General features: G+C 41.2%; 2 protein-coding genes across 4 annotated transcripts in view; both read left to right on the top strand.

Annotated features, from left to right (window-relative positions):
• Positions 1-1,070: 1,070 nt before the first annotated feature.
• miip (migration and invasion inhibitory protein) lies at positions 1,071-5,362 on the top strand. The gene is made up of 9 exons (XM_056605459.1): positions 1,071-1,490; positions 1,675-1,718; positions 1,849-1,957; positions 2,044-2,155; positions 2,269-2,348; positions 2,954-3,080; positions 3,548-3,644; positions 3,802-3,918; positions 4,233-5,362. Exons 1-9 carry the CDS (start codon positions 1,229-1,231, stop codon positions 4,368-4,370), a joined length of 1,086 nt encoding a protein of 361 aa, XP_056461434.1. The 5' UTR covers positions 1,071-1,228; the 3' UTR covers positions 4,371-5,362.
• A 97-nt stretch (positions 5,363-5,459) lies between these two features.
• Positions 5,460-20,148, top strand: part of trim62.1 (tripartite motif containing 62, tandem duplicate 1) — a 36,071-nt gene continuing 21,382 nt past the window's right edge. Inside the window, exons 1-10 of one of the 3 annotated variants that reach the window (XM_056605456.1) lie at positions 5,463-5,691; positions 7,150-7,264; positions 7,912-8,037; positions 8,257-8,415; positions 8,542-8,635; positions 9,750-10,012; positions 10,143-10,238; positions 12,255-12,313; positions 12,404-14,430; positions 15,350-15,907. In XM_056605456.1, coding sequence (XP_056461431.1) covers positions 15,500-15,907 — 408 coding nt within the window. In that variant the 5' untranslated portion in view covers positions 5,463-5,691; positions 7,150-7,264; positions 7,912-8,037; ... (5 more) ...; positions 12,404-14,430; positions 15,350-15,499. Of the gene's footprint in view, positions 5,692-7,149; positions 7,265-7,911; positions 8,038-8,256; positions 8,416-8,541; positions 8,636-9,749; positions 10,013-10,142; positions 14,431-15,349; positions 15,908-20,148 lie in introns of all 3 variants that reach the window. The other 2 variants (XM_056605457.1, XM_056605458.1) reach the window with 2 other exon arrangements.

Below are 20,148 nucleotides of genomic sequence, written 5' to 3'. Positions count from 1 at the left end.
GATTCATATAAATCCTACTTCAAATCATCAAAGTTAGTTTTAATGTCAACAGAAGTTACCTCACACAGTAGGCCTATCACAATATTAAGGATATGACCAATTATTTCAAATGCTATGCACTTTTAACTCACAACCCACTGCCGTTTTTTGTTCATATACTCCTAAACTGTATGGGGTAACTGGCAGTATGACAACAATGTATGTTTAGAGTGAGATGCTTAAAAACGCAAACCAGTTGCTCTAACTTTTATTTATAGAAAACAGTGATTGTCCGCCTACCTATTTCTTTATTGAGGGGGAAGGACGTTGATGATCTAACAGATCTTGCTGTTTTTTTTGCATATGTTCACTTAAACGATGGTGTATGTTGCATTGTCCTGCGTACTACGGTGACGGTTTCGGGCGCCCTGGCGATTGCTCCCGCGGCCCCTCCCTTCTCCGTTTGTTTCGTATATTTTAATTGACTAATTAAGGGCGCCACCAGAGGGCGCCCCCAACGCATTTGCCGGTCGCCGGCCCTGAGTGGTCACTCATAACCCATAATTGGGGTTATGAGCGACACTGTCCAACGATGAGACCTCTGTGAAAAGCGTTTAATGCTTGTACATTTTCTAAATGACTTTAATGCAGTCAAGCAAAGAGGTGAAACCTTAAAAGAGGTTGGCCTTTCACCCTCGCTGTCCAAAGTCTCGCGTGAAACGGCGCCCTCTCCTGTTCATTTAATTTCCTGCAAATTCAAAGGACTTAGTCAAAATAATAACGTCGCATAGCTGGTATATCTCGCGTAGATATATATCCATGTATTGACCAACTAATTAAATTATTTGTTTGTTTTTTTGCTTTGCCCTTAGTATAAGACTATTGTATAAATTCCCACGTGTATAGAAATTAGCTACTCAAATCGACAGTGAGTTCAGAACAATCGGTGGAATACATTGTTCATGATTTGCGTACGATTTCAAATTGGCCGTGGTTAATAACTCATTAACAACGTTTAACAACCAAACGCCCAACTTCACAATCAGCCGGAATCTGCCACTTTAAAACCCATGACGGCGGTGTTGCACTCTGGGTACAACTCGTCTTCTGGCCAATCACGTCAATGTTGTTCTTGCGTTGTTAGGGAACTGAGGAATTGTCTTCTTTTTCAAATTACATATAGCACTATCGATCTCGTTACTTTGCTCCTTCGAAACACGTCCGCATTCGATTGTGTTTGATTAAAGGCATGATGTCCTCACCAGATGGACCGAAGGCGTTTCGAGAACACAATCAGTTGAACGAGCTGAGGCAGCAGAGTGAATGTTTGCAGCAAGTTTGTAGCACCCATCACACTGGCGGTAGAGACCATGGACACGGAGAACACCCAGATGCTGTTGGCTTTATTGAGGGGACTCGTAGACATATAAGAACGAATCCCACTAAACAAGCCGTAAGTTTCGCGGCAGACCTGACTTCAAGTCAAACCATGACATCACAAAGCAGAGAAGGTGAGGTCATGAATGGAGACAGCGCCCTCTCCTCCAGATTATTCATCCATTTACAGAGAGGCATGCAAATAGCAGGATTGGGTCATTGTTCAAATTCTGTGAACACCATGAATTCAATACAATGTATATTTTACACCCTTGTGTCTAAATGGAGAATAAAATGACATTTCTGCTATTTTGTCAGTCAATAATCCACCACCACCACGTCACGATAGAGACATGGAACGGGTGAGTACAAACTCTTGTTTTGTTGTACCTTTGTACCACTAGATGGTACTATAGACATCAGACATAGACACTTGAGACATGTCCACACCTAAATGTAATAATAAACGATGCCATGTTTTTGTTTTTATAGAGGCCGGCTGAGGTTAGCGTCACATTACATTCTCCTGAACAGGATGAGTTGACTCACTCAGAAAGTCACCACTACATGCCAACTTTACTTGGATATGATTGGATAGCAGGTAGGCCTGCTCTTCATACATCTCTTCTGTGGTATCTCTGGCTTCTCTGTGCACATATGCATACAAACGCAAGATTGTCTTCCTAGGAGTCCTGGATGCGGAAAGTTGTTCGATGGAGCGCTCTGAGCAGTTCTTCAATGACCTGCGTACATTTCGATCCATGAATAATGACGAATGTGTCTCTAGGCGGCCTGTGAGGTTAGTTGCGTGAATTGTGACTGCACTAGTCCCGGATTATGCCGCTTGAGGTCAATATTGTCTTCACAGATGGATACGTTTGTATATTGGCTCTTTTATCGTCTGCTTAATAGATTGTTGGAGGACGGCCCATCTGCCCAGCTGCTTTTGACGGACAGGGACAACACGGAGAGCACCACGGACACCCATCAATGTATGTTGGGTGCTGGAACTCGATGTATTCCCTACTTCCTGGCTCCCTTTACCTTTCTTCCTTACCTCAGTAGATCGTTCCTTCCTAACTTTCTTCAGTGGGGTTAGGGTTATCCGTTCATTCGCAAACTGCTTAGCCCCCCCCTACCTTGCCGACCTCCTCCATCACCACGCCCCCTCCCGGTTCCTCAGGTCCATCTCTGCCAACCTGCTACAAGTTCCACGGACTGAGCGACGGACATGGGGTGATCGGGCCTTCTCAGTTGCTGCCCCCACCCTTTGGAATTCACTCCCCTCCCACATCAAAGTCTCTCCAACCCTCTCTTCTTTCAAATCTGCCCTCAAAACATACCTTTTCACACTTGCCTTCCCCACCTAACTCCCACCTTATTCTTCATGTTTAACCTCTGTTTTTCTTTTATTCCTAGTCTGTCTTACATAGTTTTGTTAGGGCAATATGTAAAGCGTCTTAGAGTACCATATTAAGCGCTGTATAAATTTCATTTATTATTATTATAATTATTATTATTATTATTATTCATTCATTCATTCCTACATTCACCACAAGCCAGAGTTTAAGTGTGCCTGCCCCCCTCCTCTCTCCAGGTACGTTCTGTTACAGGATCAACAGCCGACTATTCCCTGTCCCCCTGGACCCTCATGAATGTTGTCCAGTGTGCAGAAGACCCAAATCCACTGTTCCCCACACGGCCACCCAGCCTGCATTAGTCAGGTAACTATGATGTCATTATGCTTGTTGGGAGTTTACCCTGAACTTTAGCACCTGATTTACATTGTGTGTTAAAGTTACCGTGGCCTCATTATGCTCATTAATTAAAAAAATGGGAGTTACCCTAACCCATTAACTTACAATCACGTACTTAAAATCCATAGACAAAAGTGTGTCCCATTTGCAACCATTTCTGTTTATAACAAGGGTCATTATTTTCTGGGCAATAACTATTACCTGATTATTGCCTAATCTCTCAAAAATCAGATTTTAATGTTGCCTTCACTCCAGCATTCCGATTGATTGTCGGTGTAACATGTTCTGAACTTTTCATGACTATAAAATTGTAATGCAGTTAACATTATTGGCACCAATAACAACCCTATCCAGTTATAATTGAATAGTTACGGTTGTCCAATTGATCTTATAACATTGTTGCCTGATAAGATGTATATTTGTTTTTTAATCAGGGTCAGCATCCCACACTCCACAATCGGGCCAGCATATAAGTATAAAGCCCATCGCCGTTGCAGTTTTGATCCATCTGATAGTTTGGGCTTACCATCAGTGAGTGATGTTTTTATTATTATCATTATTTCTTTATTTTACTCGTAGGAGTTTGTAGTTACCTTAATCATTCCTTGATCAAGAGTATTATCACTTTGACCAATTGGACATGTTCTCAATTTATTCTAATGGCATGCGTTGTTCTGCTCTGCCCTAGCACTGTCTGTCTGGCTGGGCCAATACAGGCCAGAACAAAGTACCAGAGGCCGATAATCTGGATCTACGAGGCAATCTCAACGTGAACAAAACCCCTGACCTCACGCAGACTGAGATGGTAAGAACGTTGACGAATGATCCTTGGTCAGAGTTGGGAGAGTGATAGACTTATCTATTTATTGATAAAACCTAGCAATACTTTTAAAGACAATAGTTGTTGTAATTGTAATTATAACGTTTGCTAATGGTGTACACTTAGGCCTACTACTTGTAGGGTAGCGTAAAAGTAGAAGCTGTTTATTGGCTTTAAATGGATCAAGTAATGATTGCATCTACTGGCTGATCTAATTTAACAACATGCTTATCCAAGAGGCCAAAACCTATTTTATTTTATTTGGTATCACAGTTGATATAGTGTATGTCTTTCGTCAGGACTTTCCACTGTCGGGGGTGTCTGGCTGTCGGCGTGGTGACCAGACGACCACTGTATCACGACTGGCTCGATACAGCTTCCAGCACCTCTCCCCCAAAAGGAAATACATGCGTGATACATCCTTCCATGTGTACTGATTAACCTCTTTCCTTTGATTGTTTTATTTCAGATGATGTTTCACTTCAATTCTGTTTTACAATCAAACTAGCACCATGGTATATGTCTTGTGAAATATTTAGAATCTATCCACAATTTAGTGTAGATCGTAATTTTTTAACTATTAATTAAAAGGTTAAATACCAATACTAGCTGCCATATGTGATTGAGTATTTTTTTTATGGCCCTCTGCCTCTTTCTTATCTGTTCTGTATCTGAGAATAACACAAGTGGTGTCTGAATATTTGATAATGCATTATTAAAGTAATAACCATAGTTCATGATAACTTTTGAATAATTTGGGGGAGAATGTGAGATCCCATAAGTCAAATAGAAGGTCACTTCTGTTTTTAAACTTCCCTTTAAACGTTTGTGGTAACAACGCAGGGAAACTCACGAGTTTCATAGATTATTTTCACCAAGTAGCAGTATCCCTGCATCGGACTCAACGGAAGCAAACCAAGACCCTGAAGTGTGTGCCAACACACTTCCTCTCTATAAATCACGGAGTTAAGAGGTTAACTTCATGCTGCCTTTTTTAATGTCCATTTAGTAAATAATTTAAGCCCTTTTATAGTGGCACAGTAGGCCTATATATTCTATGTACAATGAACAGAAATATTCACTTATCTTTTATTCTAGATGTAATACTTATCAACGTCCTTGAGTTGCTTTGCTTGTCTGAAGGATTCCGATAGGAAATGGCCTTCCTAGCAGAAGTGAAACGGATGACAAATTGACAAAAAAGACAGATAACATTTGTCATCCACGGACTTCTGTTTATACCAGAGTACATGGGTTTACCAAAACATATGTTGTGGGACGATTCTGACAAATAAAGAATCATCGGATACATTCTCAAATGACGTATCGGTATTATACTATTATTTAAAAGTAATGCCTATACTTGAGATCGATAAACGTATCCAGATCAACACATACCGATTGTAATTCAATAAAGATGTTAAGTTAATCCCTGTTCTGTTGCACAGATAATCCTCTTATTTAAAATGCTACGTTTTAATTGGCCTATGGTTTAAAGGTCACGTTCTGGCAAAACACTTTCGGTTTCTGTTTGGCCTGTTAGGATTTTTGAGAGGGAGACATTCCTGAGTGCCATTAGGCTGCCTCTTGTACTGGCTGGCTTTTGATCAGTAGCCTAAACCACGCCTCACCGGACCAGTCGGTGAGCCGACTTCACTACACGAGCAGATGCAAATCGCTGTGTTGTATTTACCTTGACGAGAGATGAGGGGCGCAGCAACGCTGGTGGCTGTCCTGTTGTCTGCTACCACATATCAGGTAGGATGTGATTACCTGTTTGTGTGCTATTTAACTCATTTGTTATATATCTCTTGACAGCTGGGATGCACGCAACTGTGATGTTCGGTCATATAGTCAGAGGTTTGCAATTACTGACGTTGCCAATTCAACAAAAACGACTAAAGTTAACGCTCAAACCTTTCCTGAAACCTTCACTTATTTTGTCAAGTAAAGTTTGCCCTAAATGTATAATGTATCCTGCCTAATGCTGTGGGGTTTTATATAGGCTTCACTTGAACTACGCATATTATAATTCACTGAACATAGCTAACCCAGTGTTTTCAACCGTTGGTGGTCTGTAGGTTTGTGCGCTGGATTTGTTTCTTGGTTTGGCCCCATTTACAATAACGGAAAAAAATATTAAGATAATCAAAAACATATATTAAACATTATGTTCAGTAACGTTTTTTTTTTGTCTGAATAAAAACACTAGCATAAGCAGTGTAGCCGCTATAGGCAGTCCAAACTAACCTTGAGGGAGAGTACACTGTGACGCGCTTAGTTAAAATAATTCAGTTCTTGGTTTGCGTTCGATCATTTATTCATTAAAAAACATGTAAAAATACAAACTGGTACCAGTTACTGAACTCTCTCTCTCTCTCTCTCTCTGTCTCTGTCTCTGTCTCTGTCTCTGTCTCTGTCTCTGTCTCTGTCTCTGTCTCTGTCTCTCTCTCTCTCTCTCTCTCGCACCTGACATAGCCAATACCTCGGAAAAGGTAGTCTGACGTTTATGTAAGTCAAAGGTTGGGAGCCACTGACCTGGCCAGCTGCCAACATCTTGTCTTATTTAATATATTAGGTCAATCTTTAAGTGTACCGTTTCTTACACAATGCCATGGACATTTCCTAAAGAGGAAGCCTCCTCTTTTATAGCAATAAAAAAATAAAGTTTTGGAATGCAGCCAAAAAAAGTGGGAAACAACAAAGAAAGAAATGTACTTCCTCTAGTTCTATTGGGGAAAAGAATGTCGCTTAGAGGTGTGTCTTTATCGTCAAACTATGAACATTTCCTTGAAGCAACAACACTCTGGGCCAGACTCACACTTCTACATCAATTTCCTGTTAAAGAAGGCATGCAGTTGCAAGTGGTATTGCAAGACATTGCTGCTAGTATCAGACTCGATACAGAGCTGATTCTAACCACATTGTACCTCCTCCTAACCCTGTGTGTGTGTGTGTGTGTGTGTGTGTGTGTGTGTGTGTGTGTGTGTGTGTGTGTGTGTGTGTGTGTGTGTGTCTGCGTGCATGTGTGCAGAAATACAATGTATAATTCTGCCCTCAAGTTCAAGTTCTTTATTAATTCAAATGCACGACAAACATGCAATATACAGGGTCCATTGCTGGCAATGGACCCTTGTTTTTTAGGATTTGTTTCTTGAAATGCAACTCTTAACCAAGTACCATAATACAGTTCTCTGTTTCTTTATGTCGATGCAGGTTGACTCTAAGGTGCCGTATCAGCTCACCTCAAGTAATCAATGTAACAATGTGAAGGAGGAATACCGTGCTCAAATATCAATGGCTGATTGGTGCTGCAGTCGGTGTCCCCCAGGTAAGAGAATAACACCACGTACACACACACGCACACATGCACACACGCACATGCACATGCGTTTATCACCAAAAATCAATAATTAAAATACAAACACACGCTCACACACTGAATCACCAATGAGAAGGAGTCCACTCATTCATCATACAATCTGCTGATTGTAGAGATATCAATGCATGTCAGTGCACGTTGTGGAAAGGTAAAAAAAGGGAGGGAGCACACGAAACAGAGTTCACTTGGGTGAGGATCATCAGCCATATGTGACGTCATTGGGTTTGCATGATAAAATTCCCAAAGAAACAGCTGAAATGCTTTGTTTTAATTCGTTCATTCCTTTAACTACATAAATAAAACATCATTTGGCACTATATGTGAAAGGAGATATAAGTGAAACATGTGTAAACAAGACTAATCTGAACTAAATCGTCTCTCAATGAGTTGAAAGCCTTTATAATAACTCTTTGACACAATGTATCTTTAGTTTATGGAGATCTTGGCAATGGAACTACATCTTCTACTACAATGTCCACAAGAAACACCAATCCGTATACACTTCCTTTTGATTGATGAAACATCCACATGCTGGTGTTAACCTTTGATAACCCAGCCTCACGTGACAGGTGGTTAATGTGGTAATTTTCTTGCAGGAACCATGCTGAAAGTGAGCTGTAATGAAACTGCTGACAGTGTGTGTGAACCTTGTCCGAGCGGTCAGTTTATGGAGAAATGGAACTATAAATCATCCTGCTTTTCATGTCATGAGTGTCGAGAAGGTGGGTGATGAGTACATATCTTATCATTCCCTAATAGTTCAACAGAAAATATATCGAACCACCTCTGTCCGACGGACTTTATAGAGTTCTGAATTGTCAGAAAAAAATGCTTTTTTCTTAGGTGAATGAGAGTGAAAGTTACCTGAATGTTTGAATGTTATTCATTTCCAACCCCATCTACCTCTGTATGTAATATTTAAAAAATACATGTCCATTCAGATGCCGGTTTGCAATATTTGCAAAAATGCACTACCAGCAAGGGCTCCAAGTGCGTGTGCCAGCCTGGATGGTACTGTGACACAGGATTTGTAGAGACCTATTGTGCAGGTTGTGAGAAATACACTTTGTGCGAACTTGGTTGGGGAGTCTCTGAGCAAGGTACAGTGGCCTGCTATTTTTGATTCTATAAAGTACATCAAAAAATTACACCCAGACTTTCTTGGTGGCAAGGTTAAGACATGTAATCTTCACGGCTAACTGTGAAACTTCTTTCATGGATTTCAGGGACTGCAGATTCAGATGCAAATTGCTCACCTTGTCTTGATGGAAAATATTCTGACGTGGTCTCTCACACTGAATCCTGCAAGCCTCATACAAGGTGAAGAATACCACCCGTCAAGTCACGACTGCTTAATTGCATGAATCTCTAACTGCGATCAGGTTTCTTTCTTTCTTTCGTTCTTTCGTTCTTTCATACTTTTGTTCTTTCGTACTTTCATTCTTTCTTTCTTTCTTTCTTTCTTTCTTTCTTTCTTTCTTTCTTTCTTTCTTTCTTTCTTTCTTTCTTTCTTTCTTTCTTTCTTTCTTTCTTTCTTTCTTTCTTTCTTTCTTTCTTTCTTTCTTTCTTTCTTTCTTTCAGTCTCTCTTTGATTCTCTCACACTCTCTTTCTCACTCTTTCACTCTCTGTGTCTCTGCCTGTTTGATTCTTTGTCTGGCGTCTCCATCTCAAACTCACTCTTGGCGTTTGTCATTATAATATACCGGCCAGGCCGGGCTCGGTTTAATACGACGTGGCAGCCCAGCGAGGCTGGGATTTGAGTCACCATTACATCAGGTGTAGCCACTTGAAGGTGTTTCTTTAACTGAGACGCACTTGTCTTGAGCTGATAAGTCAACAACACACACAGTTATTTTTGCCTATTTCGTTTTATGTTATAGCCTGCCGTAAAATTGTATCAATTGGTTAAAGAGACATTTAATATTTTCGGCCATTTCAAACAGAGTGAACACACACAATGATACCCGCAAACAGGAATACAGTTAGAAGATTCCTAATCTCGATAGCTTATTGATAGCCAATTTGGTTCAGTCGTGTTTTGCATATATTTCTATGTTTGCCACATGATGTTAGGTTTAGTCAAAGGAAGGAACGAATAATGACGAATTAGGCTGTTGAGAACTATAGCAATAATCTTCGTGCATGGTGATGCGTCTGTGACACAAGAACGGACAGTTTATTGCATTTCTGTCTGGTCTATATTCCTACATTTGAGAGACAACTACTCGCTCCGAACAGTAACCAGGGCTAAGGTCACCACAGCCGACATGGCCCACGCTTTGGCCCAACCTCTGCACAATTTGGTGCGTTTGAACTGGTAATGGCAACTCAAATCAGCAGGGCATGGTTTAACGCAACAAGGCCAAATGTGCTGATGGAAAGAAAACGCCTACCGTCTTCTATCTCTCTCAAACTCTCTCTCTTCCTCTGAAGGTGTCAGAAAGCTGTGGTGAAGCAGGGCACTGCTATCTCAGACACAGAGTGTGACCCGACGACGTCCGTATACTCCAAGACACCACAGAGCCCCTCAACAGAGAAACAGTCTAATGTGGTGGATACAACTGCCTCTATTGTGGAGTATACAACCTCCGGTCTATTAAAGAGTTCAATTCCAATGAAAACCGACTCCACGTTGACTCCCATCCAGTCGTCCCTTCCAGCAACTAAAACGCCAGCAAGCACTGGTGTAAAACTAGGTTGGCTTATTGATTTGATGAAAATAACAACTATAACATTGTAATCGTATCCCTTTTTGAAATATTAACATGTGTGTTTCTGTGTGTGTGTGTGTGTGTGTGTGTGTGACTAATACAACAACTGTATTAGTTACAATTGTCGTCCCTAGTGTCATCAGCTGTGTTTTGCTCGTCATCGTCCTGGTTATCCTGGTGCTGTGGCAATCTAAAAAAATCAACAGGAGAGGTAATGCTGGATGCTGTATGATGTAGTCATCCTTTAGGTTTTAACCATATTCAAAGTTCTAACCTGGGGCGATTCTAGGCTCTGACTTTTGGGGGGGCTCAACCCCAGGAAGCCAAAGGGGTATATGAAGTATAAAAAGTCCTGTCCAAGTTTTTTTATTCCACAACCTATATTTTATTAGTTACTATGCTGTTGTATGTCTAAGCCAAAAGCTGGCAGTGTCAGCTAAATAATGCAGTTCTGAATCACTAAAGTGATGAAAGGGAAAAAGACTATTTGGATGAAGGAATAATCAATGGATGTGAACTGTAATAACAGATTTGAGGTATATTAAATTTCCTTTATGTAAGTTTCACTCAAAAATGACCATATTTCCCCCTTTTTTTTTATTTACACAGTTACTGAAACACATTGGTACAACATGTACGAGATTAATAATATGAGAAACATACCACTATTTCGGGAGCAATAAACTATGTTGTCTCACTGTCAGGGACCCATACATTTTTATAAAACTTCTGATGCAAAAAAAAAAGGGTGCTAATTTTCAGTTAAAATAAAACCGCTGGCATTATTTTATCAGCTGTGGGCGTTTTCATTGCCATAACAACGTGAGCTAAGTACAACATGTTCTAGACTATTGACTCTCAATTATTTTCTGTCATTCCCATAGGAGACGGATATTTTTTCACGCTCTCCCTGAATTGAAATAGCCTACTATTGAGAACCTGCTAATTTTTATTTATTTAGATTAGAAATTATCTGAGATAACATCTGCAACAACTTAAAATAATTTCCAAGTTCAGTTTATTAACTCAATTTGTAACATTTAAACAAGACTGCTAAGTCTGTGTGAATCTCAAAACAGAGAAACAAGAGCATATGATTCACTGGGGTTTGCATTTAATTACAAATATTTTTAAACAGTAAACATTGGTCACAGCTTGTTCCCTTTCAAAAAAATTAATATATGTTCATCTTTCAAGCATGAATAAAGACACCAAGTCCCTCTGTCATGACTCTGTAAGATCAAAATTCTTGTAAAACTGCTGACCCTTGGTATTATGTTTATTTAAAATAAAATAAGTAACTTATTAAAATAAATAAATAAGACACATTCCCGTCTGCCGCTCGCAACATGTTGTACTTGTTGATTAGCTCACGTTGTTATGGCAATGAATACGCCCTCAGCTGATAAAATAATGCCAGCGATTTTTTTCAACGGAAAATTAGCACCCATGTCAACTTTTTCTGCTCCTTGCACTTTATCATGCTTATCATGCATTACAAGCCCCTGCCGACTAAACATGAAGCAATTCAAGAGGAGGCATAGATAGAATCGCCTTGTGGTCAACTGTCATTTAATGGTCATCTGACAGATTATGTCAAGGTTTTAAAATGATTATTATTATTATTATTATTAGCTGGTCATGTTATAACACAGCTGGAAATCGTGGATTTTCTGATAAAGACTAGCAAGCCTTTTTGACAGACAAAACAGCAGAAACTATGTTAAGTGTGCTCTTGCTGCCTTTTTGGTTTTGTCAAACAGGAGACGCCCTGCCACCAATCAGAGGTTAGAGATTCCTGCAGGAAGGTTGCGCTCGAATTCACTAGCCCATTTGTGCCTGTTCATTACAGCATCTATTATCTCATTGCTTGTGTAAAAAAAAAGGTAGAATATTAGATTTGAGGACGAAATGATAGGGCGGGCTAAGGCAAGTTTTGGGTGGGATTGAGCCCACACAAAAAAGGTCTAGCTTCGCCACTGGTTCTAACTCAATGAAATTCTGTTTTTTTGTTCTTGAGTCGATAAGACATTCAATTATTTGTACATAAAATCAGATTGAAATTTTGTTTAAAAATACAAATAGATAGTTATATATAGGTTGAAAGATTTTATGAAATGTGTTGCCATTCCATGAATACCAACTGAGATTGTGCTGTATACACTATATTTCAACATCAACTAGCTGTCTCTATCTGTCAAGTACCAACTCATTGTTCCTTCCTCAGGAAGTCAAAAACACAGTATGTTGACAGATACAAATGGAAATTCCGAGATGGTTGAAAGCGTAAGTATCCTGATTTCACCACTACTTCAATGCACACATGATTATTTTGTATTATGGAGACTGTGACATTCCCTCCTCTTCTGCCGGCAGATGCATCGCAAAAATGCTTTGGGTGCTCAGATCACATCAATGGCTGCTGAATCCCATGAACTGCAGGCTTTGATGGATACTCAGGAACCCTGCACTGTCCACAGTAATGCTCCCGATAAACCTTTTGCAGGAAGGAAAGACCCCCATGTCATCAAATGTGATTCTTTAGTGTAACAATAGTACTGAATGACGTTTTTGAGTGTGACACACACAAGCAGAGGGTGCCTTTAGGCCCGGGTCAAAGTTTCTGGTTGCTCCTGGGGCACTAGTTAATACACGTAAAAAAGAAGAGGTAAAGAAACTGATGCACAATTATTCCTGCACTATATTGCATATTTATGCAACCAATACATATCACGCGCCGTTGCATTAGTGTCTGAATTCCCTCGATGGTTATTCTCTTTATAGCGTCCTGTATACTGCACTCTGTAGGGAATGAGGGCACAAGAGCAACAATTCAACTGACTCCTGGGCCCGGGGGCCTCTGACTTCGCCCTGCTCCCAATGTCAACGTTGGTATCACTTTGCACGCAGCAAAGGGCTTCTGCTGCTGCCTTCCCCCGTCCCTCTTGTGCGTCAAACGCTGAGTCAGTCCAGGAAGATGCTGACCTCCCCATGGGGCCAGAAGTGGAGGGCTCAGGCACCAGGCAGTCTGGCTGTTGGAGAACAGTGGTGTTGGTTTTAACCAAATAAGGGGAAGTGCTTGTATTTTCTTTTTTTACTTATTTATTTTTTTACTGTGCAATAAGTTCTGTTGTTTTCGGATGAGAGGAGCAAACGTTTTAGCCATGTATTGAAGGACTCATCAAAAGTTAGGCATTTCTTAGTTTTGTGGCTGAAATAAGTAACCCATGCCTTTCATTCCCGGCAAGGTCGCTACTTTTTGTACCCATGTTAGATGATGGTGACTTTATGTGTATGTTGATATCCAATACCTCTGTAGGTGCCAGATGAGGTTTGCAACCAATGCCAAAGACATCATTCACCATTGTATTGTACCAGTGTTGTATGGAGATGGTTGGTTTTCCTCAGGGCTTAAGAGGCTGACCCCTTTTTATTTATACTAAATCAAGGCAATTAATTGTTGTTGTTGCTTAGCCTCACCAGTAAAATGACATCCTTGACTGTGTCATTCTAGACGTTCATGTATTTCCTTGTATTGTGTCTTGGAGTATTTACGTTATGTATTTTGTGTGTGTTTAGGTTTGTGCTTCCATCAGGGGTCTCATTGTACAACCGCTGATTGTAGTAGTAGATTTTTATTTAACATGGATATGACAATATCATTGGACGAAACCAGATGCATTGTTTTCAGTGTATTAGCATAAATTCTAGTTTTCAACACCTGTCAACAGGAGGCTAATATATATTTGTACAGTAAATAAAGGACCAAAGACGCAGATAAGGTGCACGTGTATATGGACCATATACTAACCTATCTATAGTTCATATTCATGAAATGTATTGGCAGGTTCTCTCTTTGGACAATCGCGCCCCCTTCTGGTTCATAAACCACTGTGAATTTGATATTAGCATTGTTTAGCTAATCTATATGAGAAAGGTTTGAATGAAAACTGATCATGTTATCGGCCTATACATTAATATAATACACTTAATATGTTTTTGTATAAACGGTTGCAGCGCATATCAGATGCCGTACTGTGTTTTCATTTCATTTAAAGAGCTCAAGACCAGAGGTAGTCAGCTGAGCTCAAGAGCGAGCGATGGGGTTGAGTCTGCGCCGTACCATTATCGGGTGAAGAGAGGATCCACATTTCCATGATTTTCAACTATTGAATCCACACTTTATTTTACAGAAGGAAGAATATTAATTATTTATGTTCTTTAATATATTTTTAACATATACATTTTGATAAGGTACTCGTAGTTACCAGTATTTCTAAACATTATTTATGGAAACACCCATTGCTCGGACAGTTGGTTTGTTCTGTTGCCGCTGTTTGTTGTTCCTCTTCCTGAAGGAAAAATCATGCGCTGGGACTGCCCGTGTCGGCATCTGTGAGCTGGTGAGTTGAGTTTATTTTATTGTTTTTATTGATGACTGGTTGTATAATTTGGTTGAAATAAAGTATTTTGCGGTACCAATGTTGCCAGTTAGCCAAGTGTCTTTACTGTCAAAAAGTACAAAAAGTGTTTTTCCTTTATTTAGTGCCTGGCATCTACGTGTTGTGGTCCGTAGAAAGGTGGTGTCGTGGGTTGGCTCAGATGTAACATTACACTTAGGAAACAGCAAGGTGCAACGCGCCGGTTAAATTGCAGTCTTGCTAAAACGGGGATAAACGTTTGACACTTCACGATTGGAAGCTGCTTACTCTTTTGAAAATACAATACTTGTCGTTTTGAGGAATTAAGGAATCTGTCAGTGGTCAGGACAATGAGAGCAGGAGAGGTTAAATGCGGCAGGTGCTCTCCTAGCCTTCTGTATGGGACAGGGTTTCAGAAGTAAAATATGCTATTCTTTCATGGTTTTCATGATGCTCTTTTACTTCTGGAGAAGGACGGTGTCAATCAATTGTTACGACCTTTCATTTAAATAATGTCACTGCAAGTTTTTTTTATATTCATACAACCATAACGTGAATCGAAGGTATCTGAAGTTTGGATCCACAGATCATCTGACATTGCCTTGACAAATCGCAGTGAACTTTAAATTCTCTAGTAATCCTTACTTCTTAATCCATTTAATGGTAGCATACTTGTGGAGTAAAAATGAAAGACATAAAAGCTAAATAAAATAATAAAATCACCAATGTTGAAAGAAACGACATGTAGGTTAAAACAACGCTAAATTATGTATTCTACTTTGATAATATCAACCAGATGAATTTGCAACAGCTAGGACTTCCTTAAATGACTTCCACATATGCAATGACATGTCATTTAAGGGATGGATCAGCTTACCTACCTTTTTGTTTATATTCTCAGCAGAGCTATTAAAAAGGAGAAACCCCCTGATTCTCCAGAAGTCCAGCAGTCTACCAAGACCAAACTTAAAGAGCTGCATAAGAAGCCAAGGCTATTCTGCATCCGGTAGAGCTGTCTGTTTTAGATGCGACTCGCTCTCTGCGTTTGCTAATGGCTTGCTGTCTGAAGGACGAGCTGGTCTGTTCCATCTGCCTGAGCATTTACCAGGACCCGGTCAGCTTCGGCTGTGAGCACTACTTCTGTCGGAAGTGCATCACGGAGCACTGGATCAGACAGGAGCCCCACGGAGCGCGGGACTGTCCGGAGTGCCGGCGCTCCTTCCCTGACCCGCTGCTGTCGCCCAGCCTCAAGCTGTCCAACATCGTGGAGCGCTACTCGGCCTTCCCGCTGGACGCCATCCTCAACGCCCAGAGGAACTCGTACCCCTGCAAGGACCACGAGAAGGTCAAGCTCTTCTGCCTCAGCGACAAGAGCCTGGTGTGCTTCTTCTGCGACGAGCCGGCGCTGCACGAGCAGCACCAGGTGACCACCATCGACGAGGCCTTTGAGGAGATACAGGTCAGTGGGGGGACTTACTTTTGTGTTATTTTCCTTTTTCTTTCGTTTTATCACCTCAAAAACCTTTTCACCTATTCGGGAAGAGAATCCGCAGGGACCTCACACTATGATATTATAATGTTAGTATATGTTTTAGTCCCTGGGTCATTTGTATTCGATCCTGTATATTTTGTGTGGTTTAATGTTGTGGTTTATTTAAGGTCCTCCATTACATTTTTTATCATATATATATGTGGCGAAGCGGAACAGTTTTTTTCTGACTGGGCTTAATTAATGTTATGCTGACAGGTCGAGTAAAACCCCTGGTTCCAAGTATTGGTTCACTCGCATTAACGTAGGTGCATCATTGATGAGCCATTTACCTTGACAACTGCTCCAACAACATATTTCTTTGAAGGATGTTGGCTATCAAATTTCAGGTCATGTAGTTACAAGAAATGGTAACGCAATTGTGGGAGTACATTTAAATTGATTTGCTTCAAAGACGGAACTCTCATCGATACCTGTACGATTAATCATCATTCCAATGGACACACCATGGCAGTTACATTACATAACGTTCTATGTATTTATCTGATGGTTTTGCGACAGTGACAGCATACATTTTCAGAATCATTTTGAGTACATGAAATCAGCAAAGCCACTGCTATTGGCTGCAGCAATTACTAAGTGCCACAATATAGAAACAGCAGACCGAATTGTATTTCTTTATTTGTTTTTCATAAGACAAGATGCATCCTGAATAGATGAGTTTTCAGCCTGCGGCAGAAGACAGGTTGGGTGTCTGCTGCCCTGATGTCATTGGGGAGGAGTAAGCCATTTGGCACTCCTGTAGCCTAGTAAACGGCTTCCCGTAGTGTGGGAGAATTGGGGAAGGTTGTAGTCCAGCCGGGAATTCGGCATTCTGGACTACAGCAGGGGACGAATGGCACATGCAGGCCTACCAGCGGGAAGTTCTAGGTGCGAGAGGACAAGTGCCAGGAACAAAATCTGGTTGGCCTTCTGGGTGAGTCGAATAGACGTATCCTCCTGATGTCAAACAGCCTGAATCTGCAGGAGCGGCTGGTCGCAGCAATTTTGGCAGCGAAGTGCATCTGGTCATCCAGGGTGAAACCAAGATTCCCTACCTTCTTAGTCGCAGCCGCAGGCGCGACAAAGTGGTCGATATTGATTGAGAGGTCTTCGAAGGGAGATGCCTTCTCTGGAATGAGGAGCAGCTATGTTTTGTCGTGGTTGAGCGTCAGATGGTGTGTCGAAATCCACTGGGAGATGTCGGCCAGACGCTTAGAGATTCATGCTTCTACCTGGGCTTTAGACCGGGAAAAAGGACCAAGTGGGTCATCTGCATAGCTGTAGTAGGAATGGTCATGTGGTTGAATGACAGAACCCAGTGACCAGGTTTACAGACGGAAGGGGATGGGACCCAGTACAACCCTGAGGGACCCCAGAAGAGAGACTAGAAGGATGATCAAAAGGCTGATATGTTGGCTATACCATTCAGTAACTTTATTGTTATCTTTTTCTCAGAATATTTCAAAATCTGTTCGTGAACCATTATCCAGAGCTTGAATTTATGTATTCGGGCCGGCCTTGTTTTCAATTGTATTGCGCAAAAAAGTCTTATTTTCTTTCAACTGATCGCCAACTAAGATACTCTGCAGCTGTATCATGGCCAACCTTGTAAGGGTGTTTTAGCAAATAATAAAACCTGGTCCACTGCTCCAATGGAGGACGGCGGGGCAGAGGTTTGGATAAGAAACAGACCAACATGTTTATGGTTAAAAGCGCTTTGAACATTTTGGCGTGTTGCTCGACTCCCCAAACCAAAGTCGGGAAAGGAATGGGCTTGCATTGTAATCTGCAGCTCCTAAAAAATGCACACAAGATCTCTATTAGGACAGAACACCGTATAAGTACCATGTTTTTGTGCAAATATTATCAGGTCAGCAAAGAGGGTGGGAGACTGCATTTGTACGAAGTCATATTTGCTTACAATTCTGACTGCATGTTGGAAACCCGAGAAAAGGTCAACACTGTTAAATCTTTGTGAAACACAATTAGGTCTGTTGCTTTATTTTTGGACGGAACAGCGATATGCTGCTTGGGAGTTATTTTCAAGGCAGCGATTTGGCATTATCTGGTGCGGCGGGAGGCTTCTGCAGTGAAGCCCGGCAGCGGGAGTTCATCTGCAAACAGTCATGTCCCACCCCCCCTCTGCCCCCCAGTGAAGAGCTTGGCACACGAGCACTTCAAGTACTTCTAGGGATTTTCTATGCAACTTCTTATCCAGCCCATTGGAAGACTAAGTTGGAGATAAAAACGCTGTTCTAAATGACTTGTGACACTGTTAGCACCTGTTGAAGTAGGAGCACAGTGTAAAGAGTTGGCAGAGGTGTTCCCGTTGTAACTAAGTGGTCCCCGTATTGAAGGTGTTGGATTATTATTTTTTGTACAAAAAGTTGAAGAGAGGGATGGGATGAGTCGGGATCACTCACGAACTTAACTCTTAATACTACCGTGCATATTCTCTAGACTTTTGTTTTTGATCTACTTCACGAATGGAACCTACAACAAACTGGAGGCAGGTTCTGTTGCTTGGCTGGGACCCTCCCTCCCACTAAACACTTGACCGGACTTCCTAGTGGGGAGCCGGGCTCGTCATTATCTTCACGTTGTCATTCTCATATTGCCTTAAAAAAGCTCAATATAGGCAGGCGGAAATCACCAGATGTTGGCAATGTTTTTCATTATCCCAAATGTTGGGTGTTTTCAATGTCAAAAAGACTTACCGACCAACATTCAATTCTAAGAAACTATTGAGATAATTGCTGTTGTTCCTCTATTCTGGTTTAGAAGGTAGTGCTCTGTTTATTGATTTCTTCCGTGTGAACCTTTTTTTTTTTTCTGAGGAGAAAACGCTTTGTTCTTGTTTACACATGTAAACCATCTAAGCAGCAGAGTCTGATGCACGTTGTTTATAATAAACCTTAAGACTTTCACAATTGACACCATCGCCCACACCACTGTGCCACTTATTCTTCTCACCATCCACCATGGGTACAGAATGTATATATATTGTATAGAATATCACTAGTGTATGTTGATGTTGCGCATACATATGCATATGCACACGTATCCGCAATATCAACAGGCACCATATTCACCCTGGTTTGGCTTATTGTTTTGGATTACAATGCAGATCCGTGCAACAGTGCATGCCAATAGAATAGTGTATCGCTGCTATCTATTTAGAAGCACGGTCCAAGCATTACAACTCGATATTCATGCACGCTGAAGATTACATTTGCACAGCCAGTGTTCTGTATTCCCCTAGCGCAGCTGATGCTCGGTTCTGCTGTCGTGAGCCCAGCTGTGGCGCGGCGACTCAGCCTTAAGTGTGTGTTGACATTGCATTTGTCGGACGGCGGCTGATGAATCCAGGCTTTGGCTTTCACTCTGGCAGGGTGTAATCTTCTTAGCCTGGCATGCTACTCCCCTGACCTCTGACCCCTGTGGGTATCGCTTTGCCCCCCCCCCCCCTGATTCTGTCATCCTTTTGCTCCCAAGGGAGCATCTGAGGCCAGAACTGATGCGTCAACCTCCCCCCCTCCAGAGTTAGTGCATGTTGACACAACTGTGTCTGCACGACAGGGACTTTCTCACTATAGAGGATTTAAATGTGGTGCATGTAAGCTTTTGTTTGTGGCTCTTCCATTTGCTCAAGGAGAGAGATTTTGTAATATTAGTTTTTGACATGTGTGTGACAAGTTAAACCCACCTCAAGAATCCACCTTCAGATAATTTGTACTTGAGTTCAGTTGTGAGTGTTATTATGTTTGTACTACAAACAAGGTCTATTTTTGGAATCCCAAATGACTAAATGTAATCATGAGGACTCTTGATTGTCATGGTTATGAGTGTTTTACAGAGGGCTTGGAGATGACATTGTCAGCATTTCCATTTCCCTAGGAAACCTCTGTTCCTGTTTGCCATGTCATGAACGGCTAACTCCAGAAGGAGTTCCAGTCCCTCGCTATGCAAACGTATACAGTCGTACTCCACAGTGCGATTGCAATAACACTATTACTGATGTTCAGGCATTGTGGACCCATGTGAATTACGCTTATAGTGTAATTCACAATTAGTATGTCAATTACAATTCAATAAAAAGGTTTTATAATGGTTTTTACAGCCCAATTCCTAGTTTGGTTTAGTGGAGTAAAATACTGGTCAGGGTTGTT

Source organism: Gadus chalcogrammus, chromosome 13 (genome assembly GCF_026213295.1).
Source record: "Gadus chalcogrammus isolate NIFS_2021 chromosome 13, NIFS_Gcha_1.0, whole genome shotgun sequence".
NCBI classification, from domain to species: domain Eukaryota; kingdom Metazoa; phylum Chordata; class Actinopteri; order Gadiformes; family Gadidae; genus Gadus; species Gadus chalcogrammus.
The sequence above is the reverse complement of the archived record's forward strand: the minus strand, read 5'-3'. Positions and strand labels throughout refer to the sequence as shown.